General features: G+C 32.2%; 3 protein-coding genes across 3 annotated transcripts; all 3 read left to right on the top strand.

Annotated features, from left to right (window-relative positions):
- Positions 1 to 605: 605 nt before the first annotated feature.
- On the top strand, positions 606 to 3,385 carry LOC106105230 (basic juvenile hormone-suppressible protein 2-like). The gene is made up of 5 exons (XM_013285507.1): positions 606 to 709; positions 898 to 1,031; positions 1,108 to 1,941; positions 2,014 to 2,186; positions 2,267 to 3,385. Exons 1-5 carry the CDS (start codon positions 631 to 633, stop codon positions 3,294 to 3,296), a joined length of 2,250 nt encoding a protein of 749 aa, XP_013140961.1. The 5' UTR covers positions 606 to 630; the 3' UTR covers positions 3,297 to 3,385.
- Positions 3,386 to 7,931: 4,546 nt separating this feature from the next.
- On the top strand, positions 7,932 to 11,416 carry LOC106105199 (hexamerin-like). Its single transcript, XM_013285469.1, has 5 exons — positions 7,932 to 8,054; positions 8,279 to 8,421; positions 8,501 to 9,289; positions 9,360 to 9,484; positions 9,584 to 11,416. Exons 1-5 carry the CDS (start codon positions 7,958 to 7,960, stop codon positions 11,319 to 11,321), a joined length of 2,892 nt encoding a protein of 963 aa, XP_013140923.1. The 5' UTR covers positions 7,932 to 7,957; the 3' UTR covers positions 11,322 to 11,416.
- A 4,180-nt stretch (positions 11,417 to 15,596) lies between these two features.
- Positions 15,597 to 19,148, top strand: LOC106105202 (troponin C). The gene is made up of 5 exons (XM_013285473.1): positions 15,597 to 15,706; positions 16,048 to 16,219; positions 17,276 to 17,378; positions 17,869 to 18,017; positions 18,781 to 19,148. The coding sequence occupies exons 1-5, from the start codon at positions 15,704 to 15,706 to the stop codon at positions 18,807 to 18,809; spliced, it is 456 nt and encodes a 151-aa protein (XP_013140927.1). The 5' UTR covers positions 15,597 to 15,703; the 3' UTR covers positions 18,810 to 19,148.
- The last annotated feature ends 288 nt before the right edge of the window (positions 19,149 to 19,436 follow it).

The raw sequence follows: 19,436 nt of genomic DNA, 5'->3' as shown, positions 1-19,436 counted from the left end.
CACCATCGATGCCTACAATTCTTGCTTTTGCATTTTCGAATTCAATGAGATACTATTTACACTACCTGCAGGGATCTATCTTCAGTAGGCTTCTTAGTGTAGGCATACGTACACCTTTGTGATAAGGTCTAATCGCACATTCGTAATAGGATTCTTTCAATAAAAAATCAAGTCATATATTAATAAAATAAATAAAATAACCTACATCTCAATGGATCTTCAAATTAGGAGTATATCAAAATATAATTACCTTATAGAATATTTTCCCTTTCACTAGTACCTAGTACCTAAATGTTTGCAAAAATACCTCGATTGCCTCATCGTTGTTTATCTTTGTAGGTAATTTTTTGTAGACTATTTAATCTCTTTTATAATATTTTGAAACAGATTACAATAAAAGGTGGATAGGTTGTTTGCTTGTTTATAGATACAAAATACATTGTAAGAAGTTCGATACTCTATCAACAGTGAAACATTGTTGCATTAACGAACACGATGTCCTTTCTTATCATTTATCGAAAAAGAAAACAATCATAGGTAAGGTCACATATAATTAGGTGAAATTGGGATATAAATACGAGGTCCACTTTGGAAGAAGCACAGTCTAGTGAGCAGAGGCTCGACTGCAAGATGAAGTCGATTGCGTTGCTGGTATTGGGCCTGGCCGCCATGGCCACGGCTCATATTGATATGGACGTCCAACTATCAGGTAAGGGTTATCAGAACATAGAAATTGTTTTATGTTCATACCAGAAAATTCATTAACCGCTAGAAATTGCTTGCAGAATTTCTTTACATACTACTGATATCAAAGCTATAGTCTAGTTAATGTCCAGCAAAGATGATGAAGCTGACAAACGTGTATAGGTAAATCTAACGGCGTTTTATTATTTTTAGTCACAATGGATGTTAAACAAAAGCAGCTGTTTATTTTGAAATTACTGAACCATGTAATTGATCCGGTGATGTACAAGGACATCCAAGACATTGGAATGAATTTTAAGATCGAAGAAAACCTTAACTTATATACCGTAAGTTTATTAACAACACAATTTATTTATTTTTATTTATGATACCAGTGTATGATAAAGGTCCATTTTTTTCTAGAGAACTGATGTCGTTAAAAATTTTGTCAACCTGGTAAAAATGGGATTGCTGCCACGTGGTGAAATATTCACTATTCATGTCGACCGTCAACTTAAGGAGGTCGTATCCATGTTCCACTTGCTCTACTACGCTAAGGACTTCACCACTTTCATCAAGACAGCTTGCTGGATGCGCCTCTACCTGAACGAGGGTATGTTCGTATATGCTCTCACAGTTGCCGTCAGACATCGTGAAGACTGCAAGGGAATTATTCTGCCGCCTCCTTATGAAATCTACCCGTACTACTTCGTCCGTGCTGATGTCATTCAAAAGGCTTACTTATTGAAGATGAAGAAAGGATTACTCGACACAAAGCTCTGCGATTTTTACGGTATCAAGAAGACTGACAAGGGCGTCTACATTATTGACGAGAACATTTTCGACAAACGTGTTTACCTTAGCGATGAAGACACGCTCAGATATTTCACTGAGGATATTGATCTAAACACATACTACTATTACTTCCACGTGGACTATCCCTTCTGGATGAAGGACAACGTCATCGACAAACTTAAGATGCGTAGATGGGAGCTGAACCTATATGTTTGCCAGCAAATCCTAGCAAGATACTACTTAGAACGTTTGTCCAACGGACTGGGTGAAATTACTACATTGACATGGAACAAGCCAATTAGGAAGGGTTACTGGCCATGGATGTTACTTCACAATGGTGTCCAATTCCCACTAAGACCCAACAACTACGTTCTGGTTGGTGATAAAGACATCAACGTTGTGCGTCTGGTAGAAAACTACGAAATGATCATTAAAGATGCTATCATTAAGGGCTATATTGACGTAAGTATTTTTTCGTTTATAATAAACTTTGCAAACAATTTCAAGGCATAACTAAAATTTTCTACTTTATAGATCAATGGCATCCGGTTGGACTTGGTCAAATATGAAGATGTTGAGACTCTAGGAAAGATTGTTTTCGGAAAGATTGACAAGGTTGAAGTTGACAAATTCCACATCGATGCTTACCGCTACCTGCTTATCATCATGAAATCTGTTATAGGACTTAATACATTCAATTCCAACAAGTAAGTCTTATTTATATATGAAATATAGAATAAGACAGAATCTTTTTTTTACAATGGTTAACATGTTCGATTCATTTCAGATACTTTGTAACGCCATCCGTTCTCGACATCTATCAAACTGCTCTGCGTGACCCTATCTTCTATCAACTTCAAAAACGTTTGTGTGACTTCTTGATCCTGTTCAAGAAACGCCTGCCTTGCTACACAAAGGAGGAACTATTCTTCCCTGGAGTAAAGATTGATAACGTTGTTGTTGATAAACTGGTGACATACTTTGACGATTACCTGATGGATATGACCAACGCTGTTACACTAACTGAAGATGAACTTAAAAAGACCACCTCAGATATGGTATTCTTGGTACGCAAACGTCGTCTTAACCACCAACCGTTCACAGTCACACTAGACATTCTTTCTGATAAAACTGTTGACTGTGTGGTCAGGTTATTCTTAGGACCGAAGGAAGATCACTGGGGCCGCTTGATTGATCTCAACCATAACCGCGTAAACTTTGTCGAATTAGACTCCTTCCTTTACAAATTGAACACCGGAAAGAATACCGTCGTCAGAAACTCGATCGATATGCACAATTTGGTGCGAGATCGTATCATGACTCGTGATCTCTGGAAGAAGATCGACACACTAACCGATATGAAGGATCTGCTAGTTAAGGACTTGAGGAACTACCACACTGGATTCCCGACAAGGCTTTTATTACCTAAAGGTCGCATCGGCGGTATGAACTTCTTGCTGTACGCTATTGTAACTCCGTTGAAGTTGGTTGACAACGTTGACATAAACATTCTTGATACTAACCGCAAGGACTGGATTGTAGACTTCAGATCCACTGTTCTTCTTGACAAGATGCCACTAGGTTTTCCGTTTGACCGCACTATTGACGTTGCCAAGTTCTTCACGCCTAACATGAAGTTCGTCAATGTTGTGATCTTCCACAAGAAGCAGGTCTGTGACATGAAGACCAGATGGGACCGCTGGGTGCTGAAGAACTACAACATGGTCGACCGAACTATAGTAGGAGTGAACGACTATATTACTAATGTCGATATCAACTCAAAAGTAGACAAAGACGTTAATCTATTTGACCTGTAAATACCAAAATAATTGCTATTTTTGAATATTTATGACTTATATACCAAATATATATTAAAGCATTGGAAAAAATTAAATAAATAAATACATATTTTAATTACTCAATTGTTTTATTGTTTATTTAGTACTTAATCAAACACTTCAAAAAATATGTCTATAGTTACATTCTTTTAATATTATGCGGATAACTTCGTATTACGTTTTTGAGAGTTTGAGTTAATTAGCAGGATATTTGTAATCTAAGAACTAGCTGAATGAAACAATGGCAGGTTAACGATAAATCAAATTAATGTACTATTTTTGTTTAACACCAAAAAAGTGTTACCTAAATAATATTTGATGCGATTTATTTTGGCATAAACTGTAGATGAACTGGTACGTGCGATATCTGACTATAAAAGCTTTTCCTACAAATTCAATTTAAACACTCGACACGTTTCACTTGTCAACAAGGCCGATAAATTGAGGAGGCTGCAGCTTTACGTAAATATTTGTAAAGACGCCTTAAGAAACAAACAGAAATCAGCTGAAAAGATTAACCAGCACATTATTTTTTTTGTTTGAAAACTGTTTAATTCCAAAACCATAATACAAGGCAAACTCTAGTGGTCATTCCTACTGATTTCATCAAAAGTTATTTTAGACCTCAATTCAGAGAAAAATAAAGTAATTCTAATATGTAGGATAATTGTGAGGACATTATGATCTCCATTGGTGCAATATAAATGACGTCATATAAATAAAATTATAAAGCATATTATCAAGAACATTAAAAATTGCATCAAACGTGTTAACGTTAACTTGGTTAAAAAATACAAACATTATCCAACAAAACGTAAATGATCGCCATCTATTGGAGACTGTGTATATTTATGTAGTGCTTTCTTTTAATACTAGATGGCATAACTGTAAATGCAATTTACACCAGTCATATATTTCAGTAAATTACGTAATTTTGTGACATTTACGTAATTGATTTAAAAAAAATCATAACTGTTTATTATCAAAATAGTTCAGTATAAATAAATAAACAGCAAAATACATACACGGCTCCATTATGTGCCTATCTGTTTTATGATTCTATGTGTGTGCAAAAGATGGCACATTTTTAAAATCAGAAATATAGGATATGAAATTCAAATTTTTTTTTTAATATTTAATTATTAAGATTCCGCTCAATGCTCGAATAATTCAACTATAAATCATATTTAAAAGTTTTTTTATAATTTTGATTAACATTAGTTTTGTGCACCTCTTCATATAAAATTTATTAACATATTTAAATACTACCTTACAAAAGTAATAAATGCTAGTAATATTACAATCAAATATAGACAAGACCTTTAATTATAATGTGTGAAAACTTTAAGAGAAAAGGCCTTACATTTATATTTATTTGGTCCAAGAGTCTTGGCACGCAGACATCGAAGAATTCCATTAGCAGTCGCTCAAAACAAACGGTGGCAACATGACAAGGTGCGATCAGGGATATTTGGCTGCGAACCTACATCTCCTATATTACTAACACATTATATTTAGAACAATTAAAATTATTGTCACTCTCATTTTTTATTATAATTACAACATTACTTTTTTTAAAAGACTAGAAATATTGAAATTGTTATCTGTGATATGCTCGTGTTAATACGAGTATAATAGTGATAACTTTTTTTTACATATTAAACTTTCTGATTTAATTTCTTGCATTAGCATATAACTATCTGGCAGATATGACGTAATTTGTTAAGAACAAAGGCGGTATAATAATTTCTAAAACCACTTTAGTCATTTGTAAGTATCAAATATTTACTCAAAAAATATACAAAATATGTAAAGAGATTTTTTTTTTACATTTTTGTATGTATTGATATAATTCAAAAACTACTGGGCCTATTTTAAAAATTCTTTCACTGTTAAAAAGCTAATTTATCTGTGAGTAACATAGGCTATGTTACTATACTACACTTTTTTAAATTTTACTTGGACTAAGTCGCGACCAACAGCTGGTAGGTAATAAATGTTTAAAAACTAAAAATTATTCGATAATAAAGAATATGATGATTGAACAACCAGAAATTGTTTTGGCAAAATTCCGCTATAGAAGGAACGTCTATTCAATATTATTAAATAGACGTGCGTTTGGTTAATGTATAGTAAAATATTTGGCTGTTCACAAGTATTTGCTATCGGATCTGGATAGTGTTGTTTACACAACGAGTCCTTGGTACAAGCTTCCGAAACTTCCGTTAGTCTATAATATGTGTATTAATCCGATCTGAAGAATGTGTCAAAAATAATAATTACTTTATTATTACAAATAAATTAATAATTACATGGAGATTCTAATATTGTCAATAAGTGAACCAAATAATTAGTCCCTCCTTTATCGCAATCTTTAATGATCGTGATCACTTAGAGCGTGCGCACATCTGAAACTAAACTATCGCACAACTGTTTAGTCTTGCCTCGATTTCTATTAGCTTATACATGACTCGATTTTTAGTTGTGCAAGTAAACAATTGAATTGGCTGCGAAACAATCGTCAGACAGTTGTGGGATTGTTTAGTCAAAGGTGTGTGCCCTCTCTTACATGTAGTGAGTTTTGACATTCCTAATTGAAAAATAGCAAGACCAAGTAGTGTAGCAAATTTGACGTGAAAGGAGATTTCCTACCTTATTGACTTTGCAACTGATGGATGAATGAAGAAATACCGTTTGTATTAAGAGTATTTGAATTAGAGCAGTATGTATGCGTAGTGCAAATATTATCTCTGGACGGAATTCAATTTGAGAACACGCAAGATGTATCTGTTTATCAAGAATAGGCCTGCACTCAATTACCCTAAAATACCATTACCGTGACACTAATATTATTACATCCTGTAGTTCCCATTTCGTCAAAGTAAGTGAACGAGATGATCAATATTTGTATTATCTGGAACTAGCTTTCTCCCGCAACTAAGTCTGCGTGGAATTTAAAAAAAAACAACTGTAAGTAGCCTATGTATTCTTCAGACTACCCTCTCAATCTATGCCAAATTTCATCGAGATCCGTTCAACAGTTAAAAGGTAGACCTAGAAAGAGATGGATGGAATGCGTGTGACATGATCAATAAGGGAGTGATGACTAAGATGACGTATGATAGAGTTAAGTGCAGGAGAAAAACCTGTCGCGCCGACCCTACGAGACTGGGATAAGGAAGAAGATGATGATGATCCGTTCAACAGTTTAGGCTACAAACACCAACAAACATCCATCTAAACTTTGGAACTTATAATATCGTTGGTTAGTTTTTAAACCCCACATAAATGTAAGTCCAATCATCAGCCCATCGAATTAGAATGAATTTAAATAAAATAATAGGGATATGGAAGTATTAGAAGCTAATGTTGGCAGCATTATCGAGAGACATTAGTGCGGCGTAGTAAAATCAAATGAATATGGATCAATGCCAGTCGAACGATAAAGCATAATTAAAGATGAAAATAAACACAACTATCTAATAGCTTCATTAGATCAATAAGATAAATGTACTGGGCTTTAATTAATTCGTCATATAAAACATCAAATAGGACATAGTTAATTAAACTACGAGGATATCAACACCATCAAATGTATTGATTTATAACGACTTATTTGCTGGATAAGGAAGATGAAGAAAGTACAATAGACGGGAGTGAATTCGAATACAAAGATCGATAGAGATGTATGGAAGAATAGTACATACTGTGCCGAATCTCAGTAGGGACAAGGGTTGGTTGGTGATGAAGGATTATCATATAGTGCTGGTATCTATTGACTTAATTCTGTTATCGAAGATTCCTAAAATAGTAAAGTAACGCTGTTGATGTTGGAAAATTGAGACATGCTTTATAAAAATAAATCTCTTATGCGATCCTTACTTTGGCTTATACATTTTCTAGAAGCGATATTAAACTTAATATATATATGGTAGTATGTTAAACTTTATAAATATGACGAAATAACCCGATAAATACATTTAAAAACAACGTGATAATTTACAGCAAGTTTGTGCTAGGTCAGTACGTTGACATTGTAATTATTTGATAGCACCGGAGATTGTTTATAATTTTTGTTATGACATGACCTGTAATATTTTGTAACTGATAAAGATAGTATGACGAACTCATATTACATTTTAATTTGATTTCAAACTCTGACACTCGTTCAAAACGGGGTTGGACAGAATTTAAATTAGGCTAAAATATTGATATGCAATTAATGGTTTTATGACATCGTTGTATTAACGTAACTAAATATATTGATAGATAAATATCGATATAATTACTTATAAACGATGTCCTTAAACGTCTCCAATATTGTAAAACACAAGTCTAACCTTACATTTGTTGAACAGTTAAGAGAAACAAATGGCGTAACTAGAAAGAATTATAAGATATTTTTGTTAGAGTTTGAAACCGTGAAATTATGAATTCACCATTCCTGGTCCAATATGATTGACCTCTTATGCCATTGACATTATAATGTTGCATTAGTCATAATAAACAAAATAGTCGTTAAAACTGTAGTGCATTAAACTGATTATCTATTTATTTTCAAGAATAATTACTTAATTCATTGCCCCTAAAAGAAAGTATATATACAGCAAGGATCGAATTAACAAATCAGTTGCGGCACAATGTTTCAATTAACATTACTATTGCTTGCTGCTGCTTTTCTCGGGACGTCAGGATACCTTATCAAGGTTCCTACGACACCATGGCTGCCGAGAACAGGTAATATAAATTTCTTACAAAGCATTCACTTAAAGCCAGGTTTACAGGTTTCCACCAATTTAAATTTTGATATGTTGTTTTGTTCAAAATTAAGGTCTTTTATACTATCAGGAAATCAAACTTTTTATATTCTACATTATGCCATTTCCACGACACGCAATTAAACCAATTTGTTTTGTTTTGCCTGCTCTTATCCTTGCCAATATTATTGTTCACTATTTCAGTTCCAGTTCAGAAACAAGAATGGGTGTATTTTCAGAAGCGTTTAATGCCTTTATTCGAAAATGTTTGCGAAGACAGTACTGATTTACTGGTTGTTAGTTTAAGCAACGATTTTGAAAAGGATTACGGAAATGAAAATTATCTGGTATTTTTTTATTTTCAATGTATATTGTTAAATGTAATTCCTGTAGGGAATATTACTCATTTTTCAATAATCTTTACAGAATCCTAATGTGATTACCACTTTACAAAACTATAAGAGTTCAAAAGGATTTTTACCTAAGGGTAAAATATTCTCTGAATACAACCAAGATCATTTAGCTGAATTGAAAATTGTATTCGAGGTTCTCTATTTTGCTAAAGATTTTGAAACATTTTACAAGGCAGCTGCTTGGGCGAGACAAAATATTAATTGTGGTATATACGTTGATGCGATTTATCTTGCAGTCTTGAACAGAAAAGATACTGAAAAAATATCGATTCCACCACCTTATGAACTACTTCCAAATTATTTTGTTAATAAAGATGCTATTATCAAAGGTTCATTATTGTTATCGGATGAAGAATGGCTTATTACTGAAAACGTACGTGAACAGGGCAACTCGTATATTGTTGATGCTGAATATTCTAACGGCCCTTACGAAACTAATCAAGAATCTTTAACGTACTTCAATGAGGACGTGGGTTTAAACACATACTATTATTTGAACAAACTAAATTCATTGCCGTGGCTTAATGTTTCATTGGGTGTTCGTCCAAAATTTGCCGAAAATTTATATCACTCGTTAAAACAGCTTGCTACCAGATACAACTTGGAAAGATATTCAAATGGTCTACCAGAACAAGAAGATTTTGACTGGAATGCAAGATCGATCATACCATACAATTCAATGCTAATTTACTCTAACGGTAAAGAATTTAGACAAAGTAATTTAGGTGATTTACTTGAAAATGAAGACTTGACACTACTACGTAATATCGAAGAAAATATTGTAACAGTTGCCACTCACATGGTGAGTATTTTTTTTGTAAGACTACTAGTATTCCTTGTGTTTCTATTAAATTTAATTGAAAAACTTTCAGAGGGAGAAAGGCTTCGCAAAAGAAGAAATTATAAATCATTTAATGGATATCCTGGTGATAAGTAGTAAGAGCTACCAAAATTTAGCGTATAAGCTACTTGATATCAACATTGGTTCCGAACCAAGGTGAGCATAATATTTCTTAATATTATTTTTCTTGTAAGTTAACTATAAATATCGCATTGTGGCACATCTTTTCTTTGACTATAACCATTACTTTTACAGGTTACCTACGGTGTTAGGACACTATTTAACGACAGTAAGAGATCCTATATTCTGGAAGATTAACAAAAAAATTGTGGATCTAGTTGATTGTGCTCTAAGTGTTTTACCGGGTTATAACAGAAACGACTTAATATTTCCTGGAGTGGAAATTGTGAATGTCGATATCAAAAAAATGATGACTTCTTTCGAATATTTTGAATTTGATGCCACCGATGCTCTTAAGACTTCGACAAGTAATAGCAAATTTTTGGTTAAGATCGGTCAATACAGATTGAGTCATAAACCATTTTCAATAAAACTTAACATTTCGTCTTTAGTAACACAAAAGGGATTTGCTAAATTATTTATAAGTCCTAAAGTTCTGCCCGGTCAACTTGATAAAATGAAAAATCAATTCTTTTTGCTTGATTGTTTTGAAATTAACCTTAAACGTGGCAAAAATATGATAACGAGGACATCAGAACAGATGAAACTATCACCTGATTTGACTTCATTAAAAATTATAAAGAAACAGTTAGAAGATGCAGAATTTGGATTAAATTCTCTGCCACTTAAGACGTTAGAATCTCAAACTGGATTCCCTTCACGATTGGTCCTACCTAAAGGCTCTGAAAATGGTTTACCATTCCAAATATTCGTCTTCATAGCTCCGTACATAAAGCCAGCAGTCAATGGACGTTTTGGAAATATAGAATATAACTTCGATGCTATGTCGAATCCGGGCTACCCTCTGGATTTAAAAATTAATATGCATCAATTACTTGATCTTCCAAATGCTCTTATCAAAGACGTTGTTATAACACATAAAGTTGAAAATAAACCTGTAAAAGAAGCATTCGATGCACCAGAGTCCACTAACACTTGGACAAGCAGTGAAATTGAGCCAATGGGATTTTTAAAATCATCAGCACGTCCAAGTTTTAATGCAAATAAACAACCTTTTGATTACAAATCGAAAAGAGGTCAATATGGTAAAAAAGATGACTATTTGGCAAAAAGAACTAACTACAAAGAGGATACACAAGATCTTATAGAAGTACCCGCATCTTATTTTACCGATTCAATTAAAAATCAGTACCTAGATGTAATTGAAGAAAATATAAAGAATACAATTCCAGTCGATGAAGACATCAGTAAAACTATATATAAAGTAAATTCTATGGAAACAGATTTTTCAGAAAAACCTTTAAATGAAGAAGAATTTGACGCTATTTTAAAAAAGAACAGTGAAATACAAAAACCGCTAAGAATTTTGAAATTATCAGCTCGACCTGATTTTACTATTAAGAGGGAACCTTTTGATTACAAATCAAAACGAGGTCAATATGGTAAAAAAGATGATTATGCATCAAAAAGGGGAAATTATACCAAATACAGACAAGATACAGATACTAAAGAGAGTACAACAAAGAATCTTATAGACGTTACAACTAATAAAGTGGTACGTGATGTTGAAATTAAAGTTAAAGAAGATTTGAACACTAATCTCAAGGATTTCGATAAAGTTATATCAAATACTAATAAGAATGTTTTTAAAAACATAGTTAAAGAGACAGATAATAGTGACATTTTACAAAAAACCATAACAGGGCTGAAAGACGAGTACAAAGTTGACGATGTTGTGACTGAACCTGTTGTAGTTATACAAACGAAGAAACGTAATCCAACTGTATACGATTTTCTTTTTACTAATCCTTTTGACAATTCTGACAGTACTGAGGACAAAGTTTATTATTAATTGTATTTAACTGTTACTTGAAATATTTGTTATGTTTTGGTTTATTTAGTAATACAGATACAATAAGATGTAAATAAAAAACTTCATTAATTTTAGACTTGATTTCATTTTTTAAACGCCCGATTTCCAAATTTATTCTTAATTTTAAACGTTTTGATATGAACATCATCTTGTTCGGAGGTATTAAAAGCCGCTTGAAGCTTACTTAAGCACTATTTGTTTGGCTTTTGGCTTAAAATTACCTCATCGCTCATCAATTTAAAGAAAACAGTTTAGATTCAAAATATTATGATCAGCACAAAGTTGTCTCAGTTCTATTAATAAATAACATAAACTATACCGCAAATGTATCAATATTAAAGCGGGCACATACTTTTGACTAAACTATCGCACAGCTGTCGTGCGATTGTCGACTGTTTCGCATCCAATTCAACTGTTTAGTTGCACAACTAAACATCCAGTATTATGCGGACCTCTATATAAGCTCATCTATACTAATATTATAAATAACATAGATTGTATTTTTTTATGTATTGAAATAACTCTAAAACTACTAGGCCGATTTTAAAAATTCACCGTGAAAAAGGTAATTTATCTGTGAGTAACATAGGCTATATTTTATATTATTTCTTAATTTCACGACGACGAAGTCACGAGCAACAGCTAGTATTAATTGAAGCGCGACTAAACAGTTGTGCGATAGTTTCGTTGTAGGTTTGCGCACGCTCTAATACGATTGAAGAATCAATCAATTGGGTAACAATAGTCAAGAAATCAATGTAACAATATAACTGTGTCATCCAAATATCTGTCATTATTTTTGGCACTGTCCCAAAAAGTTTACAACGATGTTACGCTTTCCCTATTTTCATCACGGAAAATTTAAAAACCATCGCTCACCACTGTGACAACAGCTAGAATGCAAACAGAAATATTTTTACAGTCGATTACAAGGTTTTAGAATCTTACGAGTGCAGATACGTTATTACCATGTATTACTAAGTATCTGTTTCCATTAATTTAAAGTGCATATTATCTGTATTACAAGCAACTTCAATATTACTACTATTCATAGTTACGTAAGTAATAGACTAGGAGTTTCTGCTCAGAATCGCTCGAGTGAAATTAAATGTGCGTTGGTAGTAAAAAAATAGTCTACCTTCTGTTACTTCTTAACGACGTATTTTAAATATAATTTTTTCAATTCGATTGTTTTAGAATTTACATATTAGCGAGATTTTTTATTATATTATTATACATTGAATAGTTGTTCATTGTTACTTAAGTTAAGAGGAAAAAATTACATTTAACTTAACCATTGCAAAATTATAATAGCTAAATTAATAACCTAAAGACTTATAAAGATAAGATTAAAAAGTTACACTTTACAACAGAAATGTTTAATCTAGCAGACATAACACAAAAGATTGAATATGTTTAGAAATTGTAAGACCTATTCTTAAACTAAAATTTAGTTAACTATATGTATTATGAAAATCATATTGTTTGTATCAACATTAATCAGCTATAATGTAAACACTGGCACGATTGAACACGAATTTATGTTTGGCAATAGATAAAACGTTGTAAGTAGTTCCTGCAAGGAAGAGCGGTCGGTTCCGTGCCAAATCGTAGCTGTACTCCATTGACACAAATGACTCAGGGTTCAGTTTCGATTTAGCATAGCTGCCTAATTAATGCATTACTCTGATGAAGTATTTTAGACACAGACCAAACAATAATTTTAATAGCTCCTTTTTACAAACTCTCAAGCTAGTATTGAATATAATGTTATAGCAAATAAATTACAAAGGTTTAATAACCATTAGCTGCTTTTATTTGCATTTCAAAATACTTTTCACGTGATATTCTCAATGTTTGTTATTGTCTGGCATGTTTATAACCTTAAAATCTAATGTTCGTTATAACTATTTTTATAAAACAACCTAAACGTACTAAGTAACAGTTACATTAGTAAAATTAAACAAAACAATACTAACTTTCGATGTGTACGATTCCAACGACGACGAGAGCAAACTTGATATTCACTTCAGTTTTCACACACCAAATAATTACGTGTTGCGTTAAACATACGTTCGTAACTTACACGAAAAACTTTCTATAGCGATTCTCTTTTGTTTTTCTGTGAATTATTTTTTTAAAATAAAAGACTACACAACCGAGGGTACATGTCATATTTACAACAAAGAATATGCATGTTCTATGTTTGTTTTGGTAATATTTTTACAGATAAAAAATATTTCTAGTTATTATTGGTATATTTACTAAATGTTAAATCATAATTTCGAAAATATTATTTAAATTATTTGATGTGGTATACCATATATTATTAATATATTTACATACGAAAATGCAAATCTTTCTTCTTTATTAGTATAGATTTATGGTAAACATAATAAGATGTCTATAGTTTACGATATAAAATCTCCAATGTTAACCACATCATTGAAATACTATAACAGATAGATGAAAAGTGTTCACAAACAGTTACACAGATAGTTGAGATGAATTGATATAAATAACGCGTAACTCAGTCCCCACGGGCGTTATTCAGAAATAGTTTAGGACGTGCGAAGCCAAGGTATTTGGAATATCATCTATTGGCCGATGTTATCTTCTCTACTTGAAAGACGATTTAATAAAATACAGTTGCATATGACACGACGGATTCGATGTGTTACATTCGGTAACATTGGTCAACAATGCCAAATAAATGTCAACGAATAATTTATTGGAATGAAATTGTATTGCCTTAATTAACTATTGTAATTGTGTTGGTTTATAAATACATAGATTATATTATCCAATTCTAACACTTGTTAATGTAAACACAGATTATAAAAGCAAGATTTTAGACTAGTGAGCGATTGATGAAAGAAATAAAATTATTACAAACACAAAGCGTATGTCCAAAAAAGCAAGAATAAATATTCTTTAAGCTGAAACAAGAAACAAATATTGTTTATGTCTTACGCTTTGAAGTGATTATAAAATCATGAGGCGACTGTAAAAGTGCGATCATTAAAAACGTATGGTCGTTCACAAAAGCTTATTGGAGACTGAACCGTCTGTTATGCTAGTATTACACGGAGGCAGAATTATGAAGCAGAGCAGTAGATAACGGAGGTCTCTTATTATTTTAAAGTAAACTAATTTTTAAAACAGTGCTATTCTGTTTAAATGTATTCATACATTCAGTGTACTGTATTGCATACCGCTTTACTTCACTGGTCTGCTCTCGTGTGTTGCCAGCTTTATAGTGACGTTTGCTAGAGAGCACAAAAATTATAGTCGATCACCGACATTCTATATGTGCGCGGGCGTCGTATAACCCGTTTCACGCGCCAGCGGCCGCAAATTGGTATCGCATACCAAAAGCAGTCTCATCACCTTAATACATCAAGGTGACAATAGAACAATCGAAAGCACTCGACTCTATTACTGTCATTGCTAAATTATATGCCAAAAATAAATAAAAAAAATTGCGAACTTAAAAAGAAAATTCTTTTTTTAATAACACACATAATTCTAAATTAATTTAGAGAATTTACTCTATAATGAAGTAATTATAATTATATTTTAAACATCTATAAACTACAAATTAATCTACCAAACTGTGACGTTCCTCGTAATATTTTCATTGGGACGCTTGCGGAACGGTATTTACTTCAAAGGTATTTCCTGTTCTCGATCTGTAAACTGCTTAATACGCATACGCTTTTAGTTCTAATATAAAGCATTCCAAATGCAAGCTTTTAACAAAACTATTAAATCCGCAAATGAGCTGATTGCGTCAGTTGGCATGCGATTTTCATTCACATTTAGATTGATTCTGTAAGATTTTGTATTGATTGTCAAAAGTATAAAACATTTATCATTTTATATATCAAATCACTTATTTTATTGAATCTGTTGTAATTGTGTCAAATGTGTAATTCTGTAATTTACATAACATACAAAGTTGTAGGTAAATCTAAATACATTATTAAAAAAATGAAATTTGTAGGTATTTTTTTAAATATCAGGAAGTGCTAAAAGCGGACTGCATTCCCATTAAAAAGAAATAAAAAGGCATTTGTCATATTGAACCAATAAATTGCTGGAAATAAACAGCCCGTTTCCTGTAATGATACAAATTTTCAGAGCTCTGACGTATGTGAGACGGAGGCGCCGCGTCACTATTGGAGATCACACGATAGATAGATAGAGAAAGATATATGGATTTTCAAGTATTTTCGTATGTGTATACCGCGGACTGAAATGGTCTATAAATAAGGGTAGCACGTGAAGTTAAGCTTCAGTGTAACAATACTCGCACTCGGTTTTGGTTCTTGTTACTCTCGCGTCAATAATTTTTAAACATGGTGAGGATTATTTTTTTTATTTGTGAAAGAACAATTGAAAAGTGATAGAAGTGATGTGTTAAGACATGTGATAACAGTAACATAGAAATTTAATTGATTTAAAAAAAATATACATAAATAATTAAATTAAAATAGGTTAAATGTGAAAGTAATATCATATTTAATCTGAAGCATACAATTTAAGTTATCCTCCATTGTTTTCAAACAGTCAGGATTCAAAACCTACAACAAAAAACTTAAGTCTAAGATTTTTTACTTGTCAGTTCAGTCAACTTCCGATTTCCACAATATGTTGTTTTTTTATTTATCTTGTTATAATATGTAATTGTTTAAATTTCCAGGACACTGACGATGATCAGAAAATGGCCATGCTCCGCAAGGCATTCCAGATGTTCGACACCACTAAGTCCGGTTACATCGATGTCCTCAAAATTTCCACCATCTTAAACACCATGGGTCAACTGTTCGACGACTCTGAACTCCAGGCCCTTATTGACGAAAATGACCCCGAAGGTTCGTACATACAAGATTTGCTGTGCCTTAGGTTTACACTACTTAACATTAACAAAAACTGAAACTTAAAAATCTTACTTCTTACTAAAGTTATGAATGGGAGAATTTGCATGGATGTTTTTTAACGTTTGTACCCTAAACTGCTGATCGGAATGTAATGAAATTTAGAATAGATGTAGACAGTCTGGATGAAAGGCTAGTTATTTTGTTTAGTAATTCTACGCGGACGGAGTTACTTGCGAAAGTTAAAGAAGTTACTTGTGAAACTATTCCAAAATTATTTGGACAGAATAAGAGGCATTGAATTCTTGTTGATGTATACCACAAAATTTATTACCGGAAAATTCTTGTACAACTTCGTAGTGTATAGGAAATTGATTCTTAGGGCCTGTCCCACCACTGGCTGATAAAGGCTCAGATAGCTTAAAAATTACCTGACTGTCAGATATGGTAACAAAATCCGATATTTCCATCACATATTTTACACGTTGGATTATCAGACAATTTACAATTTGGTGGGGCCGGCCCTTAATGTAGTTGTTTAACAACACATTTCATAACCTATACTAAATTATCAAGACTTCAGTTGTTTCACATAAGCTATTTTAGGTTGACTTAACCACGCATGTGACAAGTGTTGACAGCTCATGGAAGATAAATGTCCGGTAAATATTTTCATTTGCACGCTGGAAGGAGTAACGAAGTTATTTCGGTCACGGTGTCGGAGTTAATTCATTCAGTTTGAAAAATATTTAAGCTCTTACGATTTCAATAAAAATAGAATCATCTATTGTCGATTCACTGTTTTCAAGGATTTGAGAAACGATCTATTGAAATCATTTTTTTTAACGTTTATTTTCTAGAGTAAGTGAAACTAGGCCAAATGAAATATTAGTTATCGAGAAGCTAAAATAGATTTTTTATACATCGTGTTGAGTGCAATGCATTTGTTTTAAAATATGTAAACGTATTTGAATATGAGAATTTGTAAAAACTTTGGTGAATGATGTGTTTACATAGTTTCAAATGATTTTAGTTCGTTTTTTATTGTTTTAGGCTCGGGCAAGATCAACTTCGATGGTTTCTGCAACATCGCGTCCCACTTCTTAGAAGAAGAGGATGCTGAAGCCATGCAGCAAGAACTGAAAGAAGCTTTCAGGTATAATCATCCTTACATTAATAAAAATGCGAAAATTTAGATGGATGGATGTTTTTTAGAATTTGTAGCCTAAACGGCTGAACGGATTTTGATAAAATTTGGTTTAGATGTAGATAAAAGTATAGTCTAGAACGCATAGACTACTTACTTATGTTTTTTTTAATTCCACCCGGACGGAGTCGCTAGCAAAAACTAGGAAACTTATAATTTTTTATCAACTAGTTTAAATAATATTTTTTTTCTTATGATTACATTCTCATAGTCCATATACTGTTCTACATATACTAGAAATATAGCAAGAGACTGAAAAAATGTTTAAACAAAAAACATAGGTACTGAAATAACATGTCAGCAGTTAAGGCTAAGCTATTTGCTTGTAAATTACCCACAAGCTATAACGAAAATCAAAATATGGTCCCTAATCTAAACACTATTCCTCTATTATGAGGTTAACCAAACAATAAATCAAACGAATTGCCTGTGTTTACAGATTATACGACCGTGAAGGTAACGGCTACATCACCACGTCGACGCTCAAGGAGATCCTGGCGGCGCTGGACGACAAACTCAGCAACGCAGACCTCGACGGAATCATCGCTGAGATTGACACTGACGGCTCTGGAACTGTTGACTTCGATGGTTAGTCACTTTTATTTTATTACTCTGTTAATTAACAGATGATATAAAGATAAAGGTTTGAATTGTTTAGGATCGATTGGAAAACTGTGAAAATTTTATCAATTAGTAGGTTGATTGGATAACCAAAAAATAAATCATTTATTTGTTCAATACTTTTTGCACAAATATTACAATAGATATTCTAAAACTAAGCTAGTACAAGATTTGCGCAAGGCCACCCTTAAACTATGAGCAATATCACACAGGCAACCCAGTGGTTTTAAATTTGTTTAAAATAATGTTTCATCAAAGTGTTTTAGGCATTTAAAATTAAAGTTGAGATTCTGATATTTCAATAAATAAGTCTTTATTACTTACTAGCTGTACCCGTGCGACTTCAGCCGCATAAAATTATGAAAATTTTATTTCATTGTTTACAAGTGTCAAATGACATGGCGATAGCAACCTTGCTTTCTTGATGTTGGTAGCAACTTATGGTCTCTTTCCGACATTAGGGTTTTTATCCAAAATGTTTAACCCCTAAGTTTAATGTTGTGAAAATATACAGCCTAAAGCGTGACGTAACTGTAGGGCTTTTTATTAAGAAATAACTATTCAAAAATATGCTGTAATTGCTGACATCTTAGACAACAAAGAAGTGTTTGTTTACGCTTTATTATAACAGTATAGATATTTGTGTATTATATACACGTTCCAAATAATTTGTTTCGCTAACAACTTCAATTAATGTAAATATTTTAATGTTTTTTTTCTCTTTTTACAGAATTCATGGAGATGATGACTGGCGATTAAAAATATAAATTTAATACAGATATAGCAGATATAATTAGAATATATTTTACATTCTATTAAGGAGTTGCAAAACTTCGTTTTAAGTACAAATCGGATGCGGTATTAGCATGGTTGTAAAGCACATTGTAGACACATGTTTTATCTATCTTATAGATAGATATTAGTTTGATAACTTAATTGTTGTGATATTCATTTAAGTTTTCGTTCGTAGAAATTATTCAATCTAATAATTTTCATAGAACGCTAAATATTTAAACAATTTTATGCTAATATTTATAACGCATTGTATGTATTACGAATCTGAAAGTATTCTATAAAATTACAATAACATAAAGAAAACTGTTATTTTATTTAACTCTTATAATACCTTTAGTTTATTTTATTATATTTCTATCGTTGTTTATGAGTTCCGTTTCCTGTTTTTGGTGACGGGACTATCTGTGATATTTGAACCCTTATAAAATATAATAGCAATAATACGAACACTGGTTATTATTTAAAACCAAAATATGAAAATATTGAATTATGGTGTATTTGATATGTTTTGGTATATGGGAGCATGTGACGTTTTATTAAGCTTTACGACCAATTACTACTGGACCAAAATTAGACGTGTTCCTCACAAGG

This window comes from Papilio polytes, unplaced genomic scaffold (assembly GCF_000836215.1).
Source record: "Papilio polytes unplaced genomic scaffold, Ppol_1.0 DF823177.1, whole genome shotgun sequence".
In the NCBI taxonomy this organism is placed as follows: Eukaryota; Metazoa; Arthropoda; class Insecta; order Lepidoptera; family Papilionidae; genus Papilio; species Papilio polytes.
Note: the sequence above shows the minus strand (reverse complement) of the source record. Positions and strands in the feature narration are given on the sequence as shown.